Source organism: Bemisia tabaci, chromosome 6 (assembly GCF_918797505.1).
Source record: "Bemisia tabaci chromosome 6, PGI_BMITA_v3".
In the NCBI taxonomy this organism is placed as follows: domain Eukaryota; kingdom Metazoa; phylum Arthropoda; class Insecta; order Hemiptera; family Aleyrodidae; genus Bemisia; species Bemisia tabaci.
This window is the reverse complement of record NC_092798.1, coordinates 27,359,954-27,381,448: the sequence shown is the minus strand read 5'-3', so window position 1 is coordinate 27,381,448 and position 21,495 is coordinate 27,359,954. Positions and strand designations below refer to the sequence as shown.

General features: G+C 38.9%; 1 protein-coding gene across 2 annotated transcripts in view; it reads left to right on the top strand.

Annotated features, from left to right (window-relative positions):
• Positions 1–21,495, top strand: part of LOC109033616 (very long chain fatty acid elongase AAEL008004) — a 40,140-nt gene that overhangs the window by 2,667 nt on the left and 15,978 nt on the right. The window contains exons 2-5 of one of the 2 annotated variants that reach the window (XM_019046314.2): positions 9,886–9,980; positions 17,973–18,163; positions 19,361–19,447; positions 21,403–21,459. In XM_019046314.2, the coding sequence (XP_018901859.2) occupies positions 9,914–9,980; positions 17,973–18,163; positions 19,361–19,447; positions 21,403–21,459 (402 nt within the window). In that variant the 5' untranslated portion in view covers positions 9,886–9,913. Of the gene's footprint in view, positions 1–9,885; positions 9,981–11,244; positions 11,474–17,972; positions 18,164–19,360; positions 19,448–21,402; positions 21,460–21,495 lie in introns of those variants that run through there. The other variant, XM_019046315.2, reaches the window with a different exon arrangement.

Here is a 21,495-nt window from a genome sequence, read left to right as displayed (position 1 = left end):
AGTGGATGTTACCAATGGTACATCTACCATTGGTTAGAGCGCGCGTTGGTAGATGGGAATCGTCGCCATTTTCGGCTGTGGACCTTGCCATGATTTTATTTTAATTCATTGTTTTTTCTTGTGAGCGAATGATATGTTGTGTAGTGTATTTTTGGAATCATGGTGATACTGTCGATAATTCAAAACTGGTCTGTGCTTTAATCTCGTATTGAAAAAAATGTACTTAACGTTTCAAATCTTAATCTCGTATTGAAAAAAAATGTACTTAATGTTTCAAATCTGAATTTTCAAAACGACATGTTTTCGCGCTTTTTTGGAAGAATGCCGTGGTTGGAGCCTCCTAGTCGTATTACTTCATGGACGGATTCGTCCCTAGCGGCGTTGTTGTGTATTAAAGCCCAAAATGCTAAGTCGGGTCCTGTTCACTTGATAAACGTTAACACCACGCGCTGGTGTGTGCGCTGGAGTTACTGCTTGTTGTAGCTTTCGGCGAACTTTACACACGCGCAAGAATGTAGCTGTGCTGGGGATGCTCAGTTACAATCATATAGTTAACTGAAAAATAAATATAAACCATAATCTGATCGAAATTGTTTGTTCTTACAAATAATACCAGAAGAAATCGGTATACACAAAATAGGACGGATTAAATGGACCGAGTCAATCAGGAAGGAACCAACCCACATTTTCGAAAAAATTGAGTTAAGAATGCTTTTGAGTTCCGCTAGTTGTATCTTTTCTCCTGCTAAAAACTCAAAGTCGAATAAGAAGAATTTGGTTTGTTTAGAGAGGAGTAAAAGTTCCTCTTCTACATTAAGCTTTATGCAGGAATAAAACTTTAAACCTCTTTTTCTCAGTTCAAACTCAATGTGAGTTGATTCCTTTCTGATGAACTCTGTGCAAATGAAGATGATCCAATAAATAATTCCTCATAATCATGATGTATACTCAGTACGATAAGTATCCAAGTTTTGTATTAAAATTTACCTCCTTTCATTCGTACAAAATACAAATCGCACAGGTTAAAAGTACATTTGGTAAAATTTTCAAATCTGGTATATTTTGCAAAAAACACACACCATATAAAGTTTTGCGAATCTGAAGCAGTGGTCTCACCAATAATCTCGAATAGAGGATGAGGATTGACGTTTTTATGGCGATCATTACGTTAACACCAACGTGTCAACTGGAGGTACAAATTGACACTGCACGCTAGGTAATTGGGTGACGTCATAAATTTCCGGTCAGCCGGATGATCACCGGCCCTGTTACTTTGTGTAGTCTACATCGTATAATGCGGTCTAAAAGCATGGCAAATTCCACGAAAAATGCATCTGGAATTCTTAATTCGGGTTCTAGTCTCAGCCCGCATCCTCAACAATAATTAACCTCCCTCCTCCTTTGTGTGTTTCACATATTTTGGGATGCAATGATATGATATTAAAAATCGAGTGTTAAAATAGGAACAGGCAACTTTCTGACGTCAATTATTTTCAAAATTTCTCTGATTTTTCGAATAAAACGTAATGTGCGTCTTCCCCAAAATTTTTGGTTTGGATGAGTCTAAGAGATTACTGATATCCTCTAATTAATATGTAACCAAAGATGACGAGACTACGTCATAGCAGTGTGTCCGAATAAAAAGTAAATTGAATTATAATTTTTATAGAATTTTTTTTCAAAATCAAAAATTATTATATTCGGGACAATATTTTCTGTACCATATTAGCATATTTATTTTTGCCGTTTTTGTTTGATGATTTCAATCTAAGTTAGAACAATGAAATCACGCATCTCTATTCGTTGCGTCGGAGATTTGCTGACCGAGTTTATTTTTTGAAGAGAGGCTAAAAAACATAAACGCACAAACTTCTGTAAAATTTTTCTTTGCCCCTGAGAGTATATTTTCTGCAAAGAAAAGAAATATTTGGCATTACATATTATCTTAAATAGAGAAAATAGGATAAAAAAGTGGAAGTTAAAACTGAAATTGAGAAGCTTGGTACTATGTAGATTCGCCGTCAATATGGTGTTACAATGCAGATTATGATATTTCACCTTTAAGTAATATCCTGTGTTCAAGGAGAACATTTTGGAGAAAGACTGCACCAAAATTAATCAGGCAATACCCTATACCTCCTTCTTGAGTCCTCAGAAAAGGGGGCTGAATTACTGACTCGGTGCCAGTGTAGTCCAAAAAATTCATTTTCATTCATAAATCGAAATATAGCAAGGTTTACAAGAGTCAATGGCCACGCGCCACAACAAGTGCCAAACGGAAACCGGTTTTTTAGCATCACATTAGAGTAAATACTCGTAGTGGCGCTTTGTAAAAAAATCATCAAGAATCAATTGATCTGCGAATCATGACATAGAGAGGCTTTCGTTAAGCTATTAAATAGATTCAGATTGCCGCTTTGCACTTCATCTGAGCATTAAAATCCGATCCAACATCAGCCGCTCGGGGCACTCGGCCAGACAGTGCCACTTTTTTGGGCTGCCGATTTTAGGGCAAGATCAAACCCGACCTTAAAAAGTTTGAAAAAATTCGCACTCCGGTTAATTATAGTAAGTTAATTAGTCAACCTACCCATTGAGTCTTAAAATGAACCGAGAAAACCGGAATAAGGACTATAAATTTAAATATTTCTGCGTTTCTGTTGTACAATTAAAGGTCAATATCACATCCTCTCGCTTTGGTACGTGCAGACCTCATAGTTCTCCTGCAAAGTCGGGTTTCTTTGCAATTTTGCAAGCATCAATAAATTAAAGAATATTTGTTTTAAGACGGTTTGCTGATGAAGCAATCGTTTTGATACTAATGTGCGAGAAGACGGTGGCCTTGTGCCACGATTTATCGATGTCTTTAAACTAATTTGAGCTCAGCGGCGCATGTCAACAAGCGGCATCGCGGTGAGTGTGTGTTTCAGGGATAATCGGTGTGTGTTTGTCCCAGAAAGAGCCCAATATATACTTTTTACTCATATTATACTGTAGGTATGTAGAAATAAAAGCTTGACAACCGTCAACTTTAGATATTTCATGAGCAAGTTTAGGACTAAACTTGAGAATGCAATTCAAATTCCATTCAATTTTTCTTTGAGACGACACTAGTAACATCTTAGGAAGAAGCTGTATCTAATTGAGCCTTAAAAAAACTAAGCACGATTCAATGCCCCCAAAAGTTTTTCTGAATAAATAAACCTAACAGAGATACATTAATATTAAAAAAAGTCAATAATCAAATAAACAGTATCAAAAATCTAAAATTATTTTGCCGCGGACGGAGACTTTAACGCAAGGCAGGAAAGTTATGCATTTGCGAATTCTTTAAAAATGCATTTCATTGTCATCGAAAATAAACATGTAGAAAAAGACATGGGTTGTTCTCGATGAGGTCGAGGGGAAGCTTCATTCTTTTTTTCATCATGAGAATTGCCGAATTGTCTAAATTTAATTTTTAAAATATAGAGTACGGTCTACTAAGGTATAGACTTCACTCAATATTTTACAGGCCGCGATGGGTGACCGAACACGGTGGCTTCATGAGTACGTTCAGGGTTGTGCTTCGTGCCCTAAATTGGCAATTTGGGTTCTTTTTTCTCATAGAAACATAAGTTGTCAGATCAACCAAGACAGTATCATAGCACACATTTTTTAATTTTAAATTGTAGAGTAAAATTACAGCCCCTATGGACCACAGCACCAAATTAAAAGTTTGATTCAAAGACCTCAATTCATTTTAAGGATTATAACATAATTTTTAATCAATTTTCCATTGTGAAATATTTTCCTAAAGTATCCAACTTTCCGGAACTATGCCCTGAGAGCCGACCGTCCATTGAAAACGCGGCAGATATTTTTTCCCCTCAATTTTTTGGCCACCCTCTTCGGCGATGTCAGATATGTGCGCCAGGCAGCGTAGGACCCGCCTCCTTTAAAAGTTACGTCAGGCTTGACTCAACCCCCACCCCCATACTATTTACAAAAAATTAGGGGCGCTCACCCTTTTTGATTAGCATTTTCTCCAATAAAATCCGCGCCTTCCGCCGATTCAAGCCTAAAGTAAGATGCGGCTGAACCCAGAAGCGGATCCAGCAATCTGGCAACACCGAATTCCCTTCGTTTAAACCCATGTTAAATAATCGATTCTTGTCGGAGCACCTGGCCCCTCTAAGAATCGATATATTTCCATAAGTTTAAATGAAGAAAAACAGTGTTGCCAATTTGCTGGATCCGCCCATGGCTGAACCCCTGTGTCCGCCCTCCGTCTCATCATTCATCTGCAAGTAAATATGAGGCACCCCTCAAATCGCTTCTTTTCTCGGAGTCTGATGTCTCCTCTTACAAAATGTTCACTTGTGGCGTACTATCGTTTTTGAAGCGAGAAGCTTTAAAAACGCATATTTTTTACGCAGCTTGTGAAGTTAGGCGTGTACTTCAGACCTCCTGATGCGCTCATCGTGATTTTAAAGCAATGATTTTTTAAGCGTGATTTTCTCCAAGAAACAGCTCTACTTTTTGCTTGAGCTAAATTCTGATTCAGGTCCACTCCAGCCCCACTAAGAAGTGGCGATTCTGGATCACGCCCAACTAACCCATTCAGTGCTACCTATTTTCGTAGCCGCGACCCTCAAAATCGCATGCCACAACTCGAAATGCGTCACCCGTTACCTTATCCCACCCCCACTTCCTCGGCCACCCACGGATGACTGTAGGTCAAGCCGAAACTAAATCGGTGCGTCGCACAGTGGATCGAGTCAATTCGAGAGGTCGGACATGAAATTTTTGACTAAAACTGCAAATTTTGATGTTTATTTCGTCACATTTTCAATTTTCAGGGGTGCTTTGAGATGAAAATTTCACGAGAAAACCAATGGACCCACTTTTAGAACCTCAAAGTTTTGTTTAAACGGAGTTATACTCGTTTAAAGTCTCCAAATTTTGTCCGACCTCTCCTTTTGAATCGATCCAGTGTGCGTCGGGAGCGGGCGAGGTGCGTCTCGCATGAGGAGAGAGTGAAATTGTTCCGATTAACCTTGCCCGTGGTCTATGAAATCCCGCCGCCGTCTCCATGCGTCGCCGCCAACGCGGACGCCGGCCGTTCGAGATGAGCCATGTGAGCCATGAGCCATGAGCCACGAGTGCATTGGCCCAGCATCGGGCGCCGGCCGTGCTGCAGTGAAGCCGGTCCGTTCTGAGCGGTTCTGACACTCTCGCAGACTCGCAGACTTCGGAAGTCGTCGCACTTCGCACGGTCATGAAATATTCATGAACTCATTCCCGGCACACTTTTCAGCCTTGATGTCATGTCGGAGCGCGGATATATTCATCATTTTCCACCCCTGATACCCCACTGGGAAAGCTCCTCGTCGAACAAACAATCCGGATCTGTGGACTGTAATAAGGGATGCAATCATCCGTCCGGTAGAATTTACAATCAGTAAAAGTTTGGTCGCTCAAAAAAGGAATAATTCCAAAAGCCACATACGCAAATGTTTAACACACTGAAAAAAAAACTCCGGCCGTGGGAGCCGCAATTACGGGCTATCTTCTATACTATAAGCTCCAAGACCTCCTAATTTTGCGAAACTGGTAACGCTTAGTTCCAGCGTTCTACCGGGCCGATTTTCATGATTTTTGCGGCTATCGACGGGCAATTGTCTTTAGATAAGCCAACTCTTTTCAGATTTTCAAAATATGGCCCAGGTTTTTTTATATTACGTGGTAAAGTTGCGAATTCTCCCATTTAAACAATGTAAATTTATACTTTTTGTCATAGTTCGTTTGAGCGTTCTACCGGGCCGATTTCCATGATTTTTGCGTAAATCGACAGGTAATAGGCCCTAGATGAGCCCGCTGCAATCAGATTTTGGAAAAAGGACCCAGGTTTTTTTAAAATCACGTTATAAAAGTGAGTGACTTTACAGAATGCTCCGGTACTGCTACCGCTATGCGCGGGAGGATGCGCAATGGTCGAGGAGGTTGCTCAGTAGCTGGGTAGCCTGCGCATCAGCTCTACACTTATCTACACAAGATTCGCACCTCTGCGATTACATGTCGAGCGGTGGCCGAGTCGTCTAAGACGTTAAATGCGTCCGCTTAGATCACAGTATAGGTTCGATCCCCGACTCATGCAATCTGTATTATTACCTATCATTGTTCATTGTTTTACTGCAATATTTCATCAAGCAGTCATTCCAAAACGCGTCCTTTTAATTTTAAAGTAATTTTAAGTAAAGTTTAAAATTAAAATATACCTCATATCGTATTTGTTTAGGGGAAAGATAAAACTAACACTGATAGGAGGGTAAAAATAGGGCCGCGAAGCGGCCCATTGATGGCGCGGAGCGCCTTCAGGGGGTTGGGCCGCGTAGCGGCCAGGGGGCGTAGCCCCCTAGTATAGACATACCGTTCGTTCCGGGCTCATAGGCCGAAAATTCCGGCTACTGGAGCCGTGGCTTCGGCCTCTGAACCCGGAGTAATCGAAGCTACGGCTCTAGCAGCCGGAATTTCGGCCTTTGAGCTCGGAACGGACGGTATGCCTATGTAGCCCGTAATTGCGGCTCCCACGGCCGGAGTTTTTTTTTTTTTTTTTTTTTTTCAGTGCATGTCATACTTTTTATAGTGTTCAATTCTGTTCATTGCCTTGCTCTCTATATTAGTGGTATCGAGAAAAATCAGTTCATTGTCGTCCAAGCATCATTTTACCCCAGAAAAATTAATTAAACATAAAAATCAGCATTGGATGAGTTATGACAGGGGCCACGTGATGAGCGAGGCTTCAGATGAAGCATGACAAAGACCAAACACAAGCTGCTGAAGCTCAAATTTAAAAAATAATTGAATAGGCTTAAAATCGACGGATATCGACAAATCTGGCGACTGAGGTTCCTGAGAATAAGTCATTTTGCGTAGATACCTGCACAAACATACCTCGCTGACATAACTTTCTTCACTGTGCTGTCAAATTGATCACATTCCACTCTGCGGGACGCACATTATCCAAGTAGTGGCACTGTGACGAGTAGTTGCATTGTTCGGCAAACCTGTCACACACCCCGTTGAGGTTGTACAAACAACGATATATTTGTAATTCATCTCACCGGCGCTTCTTCTATTTCCCGCTAATTCATCTCTATATCATCACCGCCGCGCGCCGCTTGTGTTTAGTTTTCGATGACCTTATGTCAAGACCCATTGACTAAACAGGACTGGTGTCTTGAGCTCGTCGAGTCTTCGGAGTGCAGGTTCGATGAAGAGGGAGTTGTGACGTCAAAGTATAATACGTTTATGGTTTTTCCAGAAAAATATTTGCTGTAAGATGATTCGATGGACGTCAATTTTTGGGTCAGAACGACATGCGATATATCGTATCGATTGATTCCATGTTCTCAACTACTTGTCATTTTTATCGAATTTTTTGATCGCATTTCTATTCTCACGAGATTAAAACATTCACTTACCAAAGATAAACAAATTCAATGTAATGAAGGCAGATTTTTAGGGGAGGAATATATCATTTGAGCGAGCTTTGTGGCGATTAGGCGTCGTAAAGCGCCAAAGAGCGCTATAAAAGCGACTCATATGTATGTATATATCATTTGATATTGATTTCGAAACGGCATTCGCATGGGAAATTTTCCCTTTTAAAAAACTATGCCTTTATAACGCGATGAATGTGTTTGTCAAATTTGGTAAGCGAATTTTTCAGTCTCGTGACAACAGAAATGCAATCTTAAAATTCGATGAAAATTACAAGTAGCTGAAAACATGGATCTATTTGATGCGATAAAGTCTCTCCTATTTTTCCAGTGCAACATTTATCATCCTCAAAATTTTATTAATTTGTTGAAAAAGCCAATATCTGAAAATATATTTGTAAGAATCCCGGGTTTGCTTGGTATAACGGATCAGTTTTTTAAGAACCTTTAAATAAAAGCACCGACTTTCTAATAGCCCCTAAACGGACGACAATGGCACCAATACGATTTGGAGATGCGCACGCGCTCTTTAGGCTTGTTGCCTACTTTCAATCAACTCTTTTAAAATTCAACGTAACCGTCGCATGAGTTTTGTGAGCGAATGGCAACGCGACGTTAGTTCGATTTACAGCGACGACGCGACAGTGACGTCACCTAACGGTGGCTTACGTAATGCGAGACGCTTGCGACGAAAGTGAAGGTTGGAGGTCACTCATTACGGACTTTTATAGTTTCGGTACCATTTTAATTACTCTTCGATCGGCGACACCTCGTTTTGTCTCTCGTTTCATGAGTAATGAATAGCGTTAGCGTTATGCATGCACTTGCTGGCTGTACCCCCGCTGGAGAATGAATTCGCATGACCGAGAAAGCCACTGCTGGAAGTGCTGGAGCGGGGTTTGAAGTCTTTGATTGAGTATTTTTGATCGATTTGTAGTCGCGAGGAATTGTTTTATTGGGAGATCTTTTGTCCGAAGAAAGTTCTTTCACCTCCGTTGAATCTTTTGAGCATTGACTTCAGAGGAAATATACTTGCCTTGATGACAAAGATATCCTGAAACAACTTATGAAGCTATGAGACGTATCGTCGTCCCTGTGACGTAAAAGAGCAAATATCCCTCTTCACGTGAGATCTATAGGTACTAGAGTACCTGTATAGCGAAAGTATGGACAGATGTGAAACTCCGAAAATCCATCAGGCCTTCATCGATGCCTCTGCGAATGAAGTTAGGGCTCAGAAATGCAGCCAGCCTATGAATTTCAATTATCCAGAGCGAGTTACTAGTACCTACAATTATTACGAACCATCGTTTATAAAGCACTATTTGACTTAGATTTTGCATAAATTTACTAATTTTTGCGGGAGAACGCTCATTTATGTACATTCTTAGCCCTCTTGGTTAGAATTGGAATCTGCAGACTGGCAGTGAAATTTTGTGCGTTAGAAGTTGGTTAGAAGGGTGGCTGCACTTTTGGGCCCTAAGCCCTCTATGAAGCGATCTGTCCATACTCTCGCTGTGTAGGTACTCTAATCTATACTGCCGTGCTAAGTAGCATTCGAGTGTTGCCAAATTTCCTTTGATAAAATTATTATTTTTAAGGAAAGATATGAATATTTGTCCTTGAAATTTTCAGGGACTTCAGGTGAAACTCCGAACAAAAAAAAATTGAAAAATTGGAAGGAAAATATTCATAAGTTTACCAGGAAATTTGTGTTTTATCAAAGTTAATGTGGCAACGCCTAAATGCTCATACGGTGTTTTTCCTTCGTATGACAGTATAAAGCAAAGTGTGTTTTGGATAACAAGGTTGATCTTTAAATGAACCGAGTTTATCAAAAAGAAACTAATCCACATTTTCGAAAAAAATTGAGTCAAGAATGTTTTCGAGTTCCACTAGCCGTATATTTTTTCCTGCCAAAAACTGAAATTCGAGAAACAGAAATTGTTTTGTGGATGGAGGGGTTAAAGTTTATATTCTACATTGAGCCTTATGCAGGAATAAAACTTCAAACCTCTTCTTCTCAGTTTCAACTTAATGTGGGTTGGTCCCTCTCTGATGAACTCTGTCCAAATATAGAATAAGAATATTTACGGAGAAAATACATATAAAATACATGAAAAATACACATTAAATATTTTTAAAATGATCATGGTGCATTCCAGGTATTTCTAATTTTCCTCTTGTGGGAACAATATTGTTTCGATTCCAGTAACAGTTTCATCCCAGTCAGCATTTTTACCGCAACTGAAACAATCGTTACCACAAAAGTGATATTGTAACTACGACAAGAAAAGTAGGTAGGACCTGTACCTCATTATGAGCATTGTAAGAATAAGGAATTCTTTTCTCCCTGTGTGTGTGACCATTTGCTAACTTAGAAATCCTTTTTTTTTTTCAGGTTTTTATCGTGTTTACAAGCCACAGTCATGTTCGGACCAATCGTTGGAATTGTCCGCGAGAACTATGCAAAAATACTCCGGGAAAGAGTCTTTGGTATGTTATTCTTTGATATGTCTGAAATGTTCAATAAATTGATAGAAAAGGATACCAAGGAAAAATATTTTCAATTTTAAACTAATCTTAAGATAGTCACATACATGACATAAACGAAAATTTCGCTTAGTTATGGTCAAAAGTCCTTTATTGAGAACCAGTATCCTCTTTGTTTAGTCTCGGTTGACCTTTACGATTGTATTTCCAATTAGACTATATCTTACGAGCACAAAAATCTCTTCTGCATACTTGCCGTCATTTGCGTTGACTAGCCGATAGTCGATCAAATCTTTCTTTCTTAATTATTCTGATCCATTTAGCTTTCCTCATTATTGCAGCGTTACCTGTACGTGGATACACTATCTTCGCCCTATAGTCACTACTGAGGGCCGATTATGAAATCCGTAACGCTAAAATGCAGATTTTGCCCTCTCTTCCATCCCCTAGAAATTACGCAACACTCAGCTCGCCCCCCCCCCCCCCCGCCGCAAAATAGCGATTTGGATAAATTTTGAATAAAGTATTGTCAATTTGCGTTAAGTTTTCGTAAATTTTGATGGGCTCATGATCATTCTTGTGTTACGTAACGTAACTCTGAATGCCTTAGTCCCCTGTTAAACGCCCGTAACGCAGGCTCTAACCGCTTTTCTCTGAAGCTTTACGTGTTTAATGAACGGCCCCTGACGGCGGTCGACATCTTTGAGAATTAATAGATAGTGTTCGTGTCTACTGAAACTAACTATAACTCCTGTGTGGAACTAACTGTGAACTCATGAAAACATCACGAAAACTATCTCAAGAATTCACGCATGATAAACCGTAAAATATGATGCACAGATCCGATGCCTTGCTTTGATGAAGTTCGATTGTTCCACAAAGTACAAATGGACTGCCTTTAGCAGAAAAAAACCAGGCCACATCAGCTACTGCCAAATTTAACCGGGCAATTAAATTTTTTACGAGAGAACGTTTGCGCGGATTCCTTCGAAAATTTTAAGGAATTTGCTTCGTATACTCGCAGAAAATTAACTGAAATTCGCACAAATATCCGCGCAACCGTTTTCATGTAAAAAATTAAAGTGCCCACTTAAATTTGGCAATAGCTGATGTGGTTTGGTTCCTTTCTGCTTAATACGGTCCAAATGAGGTCGATGCTAGTGCCTTTTAGGAGAATCAGCAAATTGCTCAATGGATTGAAAAATAAACTGGAATCTGAAATTTCAAGCTGACGCCGCGATTTTCCCGCTTCGCAGCTCATGCGCACGTCCGCGTGTGTTATTAGATCACTCTGTACTAGGTTTTTCCAAATGTAGGTGTCCTCCGAAATGTAGTTCCGACCGATAGAAAGTGCCAAATCATTGTTTCCCAGAAGTGTCGTGATAGTTTATAAACTTCAAGTGTAGTTCCTATTAGTGTGTATATTTTCGCCATTGTAAACATGGTCCTCCAAAATGCATCCCTTCAGCCCATGAAACCACCGCCTTGCTTGGATGGTACGTTTTCATTTCATACAAGAAGCTGTTTAGATGGGTTATGCGATCGGTTCGCTCGTGGCGGTAATTTATGTGGAGCAAAAAATGCTCACTCAATTTTAAGACCTAAAATAGCCAAAGTCCTTTTTTTTAAAAAAAAGGGGGATTGTTTTTTTTTAAAATATCTGTAAATTTTGAGCCTCTTGGCTTTTCAGCTTTCTAGAAAAAATGAATTGTTTCATGATTCTTGTTACACCCTGAAAAAAATTGGTCCGATGGTTGAATTTTTCTCATGCTGCAGTGAATATTTCCTCAGTCGTTCGACACTACAAGTTGTGTCATATTATTAGGTGGTAGGTTAACTTTTCCAAGTGAAATTTTACATCTCTCACGATCAAAGTCAATTCAGCAACCTACCTGATGACACCTTTCTCAAAGAAAATACGCATTAAAACATAAGCATCGATTTAATAAAGTAAAAAATACAAATGTATCGATTTTGACTTTCATTACATTGAATTGGAAATGAGGGCTGCGGCGTATCTAGGCGAAACCTCTTCTCGGTGAACAAATAGAGCTGTGCTACTTGAAATGCAAGTTACTGGAAGTTGCCTCGAGATGTTGTTTCTTTTTTCCGGATAGGGTGACTAGAAACTGCCACCAGATGCGGGAAATTTGAAAAAGCGTGTACCGAACTACACAAATGGCGCACTAAGGAGTTACTTTCGAACTCTTTCAGTGTTACTTTCGTGATTCTACATCCTTCGAGGGGCTTGGAGAGCAAGGCGCACAAGTGTAGTTTTTGGTATTCCAAGAAATACGTGTTTAAAATTTAAAAATTACATGGAGCCTTACGGCGGAAAGGAAGTTTAAACTCACTTTTTGATGCTTTAAAGTTGGATTCTAGTTGTGAATTTTTTACAGAATATACTTTCCACCTAGTTTTAATTGAGTTCACGAATATCTCAATTTTTTTCAAAAATTGCCCTTGTGCGCCTTGTCCTCTAAGCCCCTCTTTTTACCCTCCAAAATTCCATTTACGCGGCTGAATCTCTAGCGTGGAAGAGACCCGTTTGCAGCGACTTGACTCAGATCGTGGGCCGCTCAAAGAAAAGTGTTTGATTTCTTCGTGGGAATTCGAATGGTTGAATTGAGTGGCCATTTGGCAATGATCGTCGCATTCAGATTCAGAACGAGCAAAATCATTCTCAAACTCATGTGAGAGTAACGCACTAACGCCGTGCGCCGGTAACGGTCGCTCCTCACGCGGGCCGTAATAGCTGATCGCTGCCGGTCGGCGGCGAGCAAGAGTAAACAAATACTGCTCGCGGAGCATCTTCAAATGGACGTTCTGCCAAACGGAACTATGTACGTTATGACATGAGCCCCTTTATGCACATATTCTGATGGGTCTCAGAGCTCGTGTCTTAATGCAGATAGTTCCGTTTGGCAGTAACACGTCCAAATCGCGCCAAATGATCGCCTGTCTCCGGAATATCGCTAGATTTGTCATGGACTGCATTTTGAAATAGGTAAAAATCGGCAGAACTGGCAACGATGTCTTACAACCTTCTTTTCATTTGCGCTCGCACGTTGCCGTAGTATGCGAGGGAATGACCCAATTTGCATTTTTTCGAGTGCGCAGATAATATACTTTTTCAAAGAATTTCCTCGTGAGCTCATTTCGTTGTTGTCGTTCATTGGTGTTTTTGGGTGACTATACAGGGTGTCTCACGAAAAACGAGCCACCTTGAATATCTGCCGAATGCGTCGGAATTTCGAAAAACGGTAAAAGACGTGTTCGTTTATATCGAAGGGGACACCTTTTGGCGTATTCGACATTTTCCCAAACCGCGGGAGGGGCGCGGGGCGGGGGGTGCCCCACCCGTAAGTCGAACTTTTCAAATGGCACCCCCACTTTTTTATTTCAGAAATCAATTCTACGCAAAAAAACAAGCCACCCTGTCCAAACCGAATGTAAATCGGACAATTTTTCAGTGATTGACAGAGTTTGAAACATTTTTTTCATGCCCTTTCAAAAATTTCCCACGCCCAATGGAATTGCTGTATCAAACCAAACTCTCCGCCAAAAAAATTCTTAAACACGGCACTTTCGATAAAAAAATAAAAAAAATCTGCTGCACTCGAAATCTGGAGCACGCGGAGCCCTTCTTTGCGACATTAAAATTCGTTATACCGAACATTTCCGGGGGGCGCTCATCGGGAGGGAGTAGTAAGTTTTAGACAAGAATTATTAATCTTTTTTCTGAAGCATAAGAAACTGTGTCCATGAAGAAGCAGTTAAGTAGAAAAACAAATGGATTAGCTTTTTTGGGGGGGAGGGGGGGGGTCAATGACTTGAGCCGGACCTTGATACTTCTGAGGACGCTATTTTTTCGCGGTGCGTTGTTTTTCTACTTAACTGCTTCTTCATGGACACGGTTTCTTATGCTTCAGAAAAAAGATTAATAATTCTTGTCTAAAACTTACCACTCCCTCCCGATGAGCGCCCCCCGGAAATGTTCGGTATAACGAATTTTAATGTCGCAAAGAAGGGCTCCGCGTGCTCCAGATTTCGAGTGCAGCAGATTTTTTTTATTTTTTTATCGAAATTGCCGTGTTTAAGAATTTTTTTGGCGGAGAGTTTGGTTTGATACAGCAATTCCATTGGGCGTGGGAAATTTTTGAAAAGAGCATGAAAAAAATGTTTCAAACTCTGTCAATCACTGAAAAATTGTCCGATTTACATTCGGTTTGGACAGGGTGGCTTGTTTTTTTGCGTAAAATTGATTTCTGAAATAAAAAAGTGGGGGTGCCATTTGAAAAGTTCGACTTACGGGTGGGGCACCCCCGCCCCGCGCCCCTCCCGCGGTTTGGGAAAATGTCGAATACGCCAAAAGGTGTCCCCCTCGATATAAACGAACACGTCTTTTACCGTTTTTCGAAATTCCGACGCGTTCGGCAGATATTCAAGGTGGCTCGTTTTTCGTGAGACACCCTGTAGAGCGTAGATAACGCACCAGCCATAAATCGTCGGAGTGTAGAGCAGAGAACTTACAGAGGAAAAGTATTGACATGTCTGTACCGCACTCCGATTGGCTCTATCAGATTTAAGCTATTTATGAGAATCTTTAGGACCATTGTAAACAATCCCTTTTTACTGCCGTGCTAAGGAAGAGTGCGCCGCACAGTGGATCGAGTCAATACGAGAGGTCAGACACATTTGGATACTTTAAAAGCTTGTAAATCCGTTTATACAAAACTTCGAGGTTCTAAAAGTGGCTCCATTGGTTTCCTCGTAAAATTTTCTTCCTAGAGCGCCCCTTAGAATTTAAAATGTGACGAAATAAACATTAAAATTTGCAATTTTTGTCAAAAATTTTAAGTCCGACCTCTCTAATTGACTCAATCCACTGTGCACCGTATGTACATTCAAGAGTTGCCGAAATTTCCTTGATGAAACATATATTTAAACATATGTATCCATGCATATTTTTACCTGATATTTTCAGATAATTTAGATCAAATTGCGTATAAAATTTTCGTAACATTTTGGGAAATAATGTTCACAATATTCCCAATAAATTTGGTTTTTATCCGAGGAAACTTGGCAACGTCTGGAGGCTTATACGGTGTTCTTCCTTAGCACGGCAGAGGAGGAGTTTGGACTATCGAAGAAAAGATAAATGATACTCAAAGGCCGCCCCTAAATTATGTAACACCGAGGGGGAAAGGGGGGATAGAAGAGTGCGTTACGCCATTTTGTTGTCATATATTGAAGGATAGGGACCTTTGTAAGTCTCAGAAGCGTTAGGAGGGGAGGGAAGACCAAAATTCCGAAAAAATGCGATACGTAATTTAGGGACGGCCTCTTACAGGAAAAGTGTAATCCTTGGCAAAGATATCCAGCAAAGTTTATTCAGAACTCGTATCAGAAGTTGTAAATTAGAAAATCCTAATCACGTCTAGAATTCTGTCACCGATTTCGCTGTTTACTTTGGGTCAAAAATCAGAATTAGGTCTTTCATGAAAAGCAGAAAATTGGCGGACGTATCAGATAACGGTACACTTTTTCCGTAAGCAAATGGTTGGGATGGCACTACGCTCTTCATTTGGGAGTATACTCCGGAATGGTGTAAAGATGAGAAAAATAAACAAAAGAAACTGGTAAAATATAAACTCAAACGACAAATAAGCTAAATTATTGATGAAAATTAGGGGAAGGGGGCAATGGACTCGAGTCAATAATCCGACTAATTATGCTAGTGCTAAGCTCTCTGAGCCCATGACATTGATTTTGCAGCGGATGCGAAAAATTGGCAACACGGAACCATCCTAATAATTGGTGAATGCAGTCTAATGGCAAATTAGCATGCAAAATCTGAATGACACTTTTTTCAAGATATTAGCTAGTGAATGTGACGGATAGGCAGGTGTAAAATTTCGCTGAGCTTTCAGTATCCTATTAAGCACCTGGTGACCGGAATAAATAGTCTCAATTGTTTAAATTCCGCATTGTTGTTGCAACTTTTAAGAGTAATTTGAAACCGGCCTCAAAGTCTTAGGTATTTCCACTGACAAAATTTGTGTCTCTTAATCCGTCGCCCGCTTCATGTTGATGAAACAAATGTGTTTCCCTCTAAAGTCATGCTCAATCTTCTATGATTTCGATAGCGTGAGGGCTTGAATCAGCAACTCTGTACTATCACTTTTCGATTATATAAATGACACAAATTGTTGTTTTTTAATGCGGAGGAAAGTAGCAGTCAAGTCAACATTTGAAGAGCTATAATATGAATATTTCGGGAGGAAATGTTGAAAAATTCGAAAAATTATTATTTAAAAAAAAAAAACTGAGTATAACATAATTAAACAATGAAGAGTCAAAACTCAATTTTTGCTGTTACAATACCACTGTCAAACATTTCACAGAAGAGCACAACTATAACAGCCTGTAAAGTCATACAAATCCATGTAATTTTGGAGAAAAAAAAACAGGTTTCCTTACCCTGCTTACAAACTTTCAAGCAGTTACAAGTGTTGAAACGAAAGGATATCAAACATGAGTAATTGAGTAATCTATAACTTGCAAAATTCAACTGCATCTACTAAAAAAAAAAAAAATAAAGTGTATGTTTCATTCAAATCTATAATGTATCTATCACAACTATTACCTTCTTTAAATTTCGGCAAATCGTCTTAATTATCAATTAAAATTGATATATCTATCTCAAATTTTACAATTTTTCTACGTTTTCACATTTACTATTTATTTTCTCTATCTAATTTAAGAAATCCTTATAATCGCATGAAAAAATTCATCCAAAGAGAATAATCCAGGAGCAACATGCTGGATGGAATTGATTAGAAAAATCAAACTTTGTTGCGCCTTCAATTTCGATAGCTGTAAAAACGGTAGCACGCCTGCAAGTATATCGAACTATGGAAGGCGCGACGTAATCGAGTGTTTACAAGCATACTGTAATACGGTATACGGTACCTCTCTTCTCAACTGATTTCCAAAATAGTTAGATCGAAAAGCGAAAATAACGGACGAATATACATTGTTTCAGATACGGCCCGAGCCGTCTTTTCATGACGTGAAATTACGAGCTTAGGGTTCGCGAAATATTCAATTTAATACATAAAATACGAATTCCGAAAGGTTCTTATCATGAATGAGATGATTTTTGTGTTGGGCCTACAATTAGCGAAAAACTTAATGGGAAGGGGGGGGGGGGTAGGTTTTTCTTTTACTTAATCTGGAAAAGTGCTGTGTATACTCAGCGGAAATGTACGTGATTCATCGGCCCGCCGGGGCATAGGGGGCCAATTGGCTACGCGGCAGCCAATGGCAGCTATGGCTTTATTTAACAGCCAATGAGGGGTAAGCGCAAGACGCACTGCTCCCTCATATGGTGATTGGCTACCACTACAGTCGCAAACGGAGATATTTGGTATCGCACCTGTGCCGCATCGCTTTATGCAGTTTCCAAAGATTTTTACCTGAGGTTGGAGAAATATTTCAGTGCTTGTAGATAATTTTACCCACGATAATTCTAGTATTAATGATTATTATTTTTGCAGGCGTTCTCGTATTTTTTTTTTAATTTGATAGAAATGGATTGCATTTTGCAAAAAGGAACCAAGAGCATTCCATTGTTGCTATGATTGTTTATTCTTTACAGTAAAATGACTGAAAATTTGCAAAAAGTTAAATCTACTACGGTAATTCTCGAATTGAGTTTATAGTTTATTTGGAGTAAAGATTAAACTTGTTTAGGTGATCAGTTTATATTTGCAGGGTAAAAAAGTTGCACAATCTTAGAGACATTGGAATACTCGTGGTTTCTTTTTGCAAAATGCAATCCAAATATGAAACAGAGTTTTATTTCTGAATGAAAGCTCATGTATAACCTGAGCCTTTGCCGTTCCTCTCATTTGACGAATTTAAGACTTGCTTTTCAAGACTTGTGTGTTGTTTAGTATTTTGAATTTTTGTATTCGGTTTTTGTTCCAGACCCGACGGTGGATTCGTGGTTCATGATGGGAAGTCCTTGGCCAATCCTCATCATAATAGCCTGCTATTTATATTTTGTCCTCAAACTGGGGCCGCAGTATATGGAAAATAAGAAAGCATTTAACCTGAAATATGTTCTCATTGCCTATAATTTAGCTCAAGTTGTTTATAATGCCTTAATGTGTAGTGTGGTAAGTATATTTGAGATCATTAACCCTTGATATTAATTACACAAAATTATAAAGGGAAGTACTTGTATATCATACTTTTCACCTCTTGGAAACTCAAATAACTTGCATAAAGATCATGGTAAACAACAACTTCTCCAAAATAAAATGTGTGCAAAATTTGTTTTTGACAATATATTTATTTGACAGCATTAAATTGTTTTTGTGTAATCATAAAATTTTCTTGAAAAAGAGCGAGAGGAGAAAAGAGGAAGGTAAACCACTAGCATTCCACTAATAATAGCTTGGTCCCTTTCAGAATTTTCCCTCCACAAATTGATATAAGTAAAAAGTGGGCATCTCTGCATTGCAATACCTACTAAGATCGAGCAACTGAACCTAAATTTTTAGCAACCCAATTATTTATGCTAAAATCATTTCTTCCTGCGCAAAATTATGCCTAGAATAAAAAGAAAGAAAGAAAAGAAAAGACAAAAAAGAAAAAAAATCGTGGGAAGTGATGACTTCAAGAAATGTAATCAAATTGCTCCAATATTAAAATAAATTGTCACAGTCTTAGCAGATCGAATAGCACAGTCCCATTAAAATTACTGTGAACTCTTTAATTGCCAGATGGTAACGTGAAAAACGCAATAGCCTATTCGTACTCGCTCAAATACAATAAGAGGTAACGGTCTTTATGTGTTGCCTACTGGTGAGCTTGAAGGCGATTTATACTGGCTCAGTCAGTGACTCACGTAAGGAGCCGGATTTCTAGGCGTGATGATGATTTGCATCATCTTTGAATTGAAGGCGCTTTAGGAATCGTGCTGGAATCTTTATTCTACTGAAGTAACGCACGGTGTCTACTGAATCCTTGATTTTGTCATTTTCGGTTATAATATTTTTTTCATTGAATTCGAACTCCTTAATTACGAGTAAAATTCATTTTTAGATAATGAACTACTTAATTATTTCTTCATTTGTCTCTTCTCAATGTGCTAATTTTTTGTGTATTGAAACACAATGGTCAAAAAATAAGATCTCCCTCCTCTCAAGGAATAGTTCCCTATAATTAGGAACATAAAGACAGGCTCGCTTAAACCTGCCTCTTCAACCCTTCGCCATTAGGCATACTTATTTAAAACAAACAAAAAATTCAGCACCTATTCTGAGTTTTCCATCTCTAATTTTCTAATTTCTGCCGTTGTTTTGTTTCAGTTTTTCTCCTCAAAAAATGTCATTTATTACATGTGGAATCATTCTTGTGAGCCCCTAAATCCTCATAAAAATCCTTTGACGTCAACGGTACGTATTTTGTGATTTTATAAGATTTTGTAACGTAACCCTCAATTTTATTGTAAGTCTATACGTGCGTATATGTTACGTACGTATAAAACATATTTAGTCAGTCTTAAATCTAGAATCGTGAGGTGCTTTTTAGGAGACAAAACCAAATTTCGTCGCTCAGAGACAGACGTCCTCTAATTTTTTGAGTCGACCAACAAATACTCTTTTCTCCCACACCCGTATAATTTTCATCAAACGTTGCATTTTCGTCAAAAGTAGGCAGCAAGCTTTTTTTCATAATTTTCTCAAGAGAATTTTATAATTTCTCTGACGACTGTTCAATTCATCATCTACAGCCAATTATGAACGAGTCTCATATGTTAAACAAGCAAAGACTTTGCGAGCGACATTGGGCGGATCCAGCAAATTGGCAACATTGTCTTCTCTTTATTTAAACCTGTGGAAATTTATCGATTCTTGGAGGGGCCAGGTGCTCCAACAAGAATCGATTATTTAGCATAGATTTAAATGGAGGGAATCCGGTGTTGCCAACTTGCTGGATCCACCTCAAGCGAGCCATTCTGCTATTTTGTGGAGAAGAACACAACCTATGTTTGATCATGGTGATGGGTACCCACTACCCAGGGTGCATACTCTGCTAGAAGTCTGTACTTACTAGTGCAATAATACGCACTGCTGTAGCTGTAACATAAACCTGATCAAAATGTTAGAATCGGATCATGGTGCGCATATAACTTGCATCGGACCTTCAAGGACCAGCAGTGCTGCAGGGCATGCTGCGAACCTTGAGGCAGGTTCAAGACGGTTTTTTGAACTTGCACTTAAACTTGCTTCGATTAGGTTACAACAACTTGCTGTTTTATCGGTGTGGTAGAATTACGTGAGTTCCATAGCCCTGAAGCAGAACGTAAGAAACCCCTATAAACTTTTCACCGACCTGCGATTGACGTGTGGGTTGTGGGTCGTGCGGACACTTGAATTTAAATCTATAGCAGAACGCATGGTCTAAATTTATTCGTTTTTCACGAGTTTCCTCTTCATGACTCAATGTAGGAAAGAAGCATATCGATGGCCAAACTGCGAAACCCGTATCTCCGTTTGCAAAGTTCCAGATTTCCTGTCATACTTCATTTTTTCTTTGGTAAACTAGCCAACTTAATCTTTTGAAAACTTCATTGATATTTCATTTCTATTGGCAAAATATCCTGTAAAAATTTCAAATTATGTAATTGAGCTGTTTCTCTTTGAAAAATTAAAGTAGGAGCAGATATTTTCCATTACTGCAATGGAGATAGGTGGTTTTGCACCTTAGCAATTAATGCAGCGAAATGTTACAAAATAGTTCTTTGACAATAATCTGTAGCACCCAATTATTCTTTCATTGCGCACATTCTTCTGCAAGCTTTATCTTCTTAGAGTTCATTTCGTACTCTACATTTTATACAACTTTTTAAGTGCTAAATTGAAATGAAACTTTGTTTTTCAGGAAAGAAGTACAGCGTTTTTCTACTCATAAAATAAGGTCCAGATTTGAAATGCACATTTTTCGATTTCTTGATGCATAGTATTGGATAAATATGTTTGACTAAGTTAATTTTTTGAAACTTAAATGTATTTTACATTTTCAAATAATTGATTACATATTGACGGTGAAAGTCTCCAACCACGTATCTCGGTTTGCGACGATGCAGACTTCCTGTTATTCGTATTTTTTTTAACGGAAAACTATACTCAACGGCAATTCTTAAATTGCCGTGATTTTTCATCTCCATGCGAAAAGAATTCTGCGAAAATTCCAAGGAATGATGATTTTTTCTCCTTTAGGTAAATAAAATGGAAACGGAGATTTTGATTTTTTCCCGGAAACGGGATACGTTGTTACGGACTTTCATCGCCGACACAAACAATGACGATCAGTGATAATTCAATTTTAATTAATTTATCTGTTTCAGCTTTATCAAGTGTCCTGGTACTACATGTTCTCTAAATTTATAGATTTACTGGACACGGTAAGTGAAAAAATTTTCCTTTAGAAATATATACAC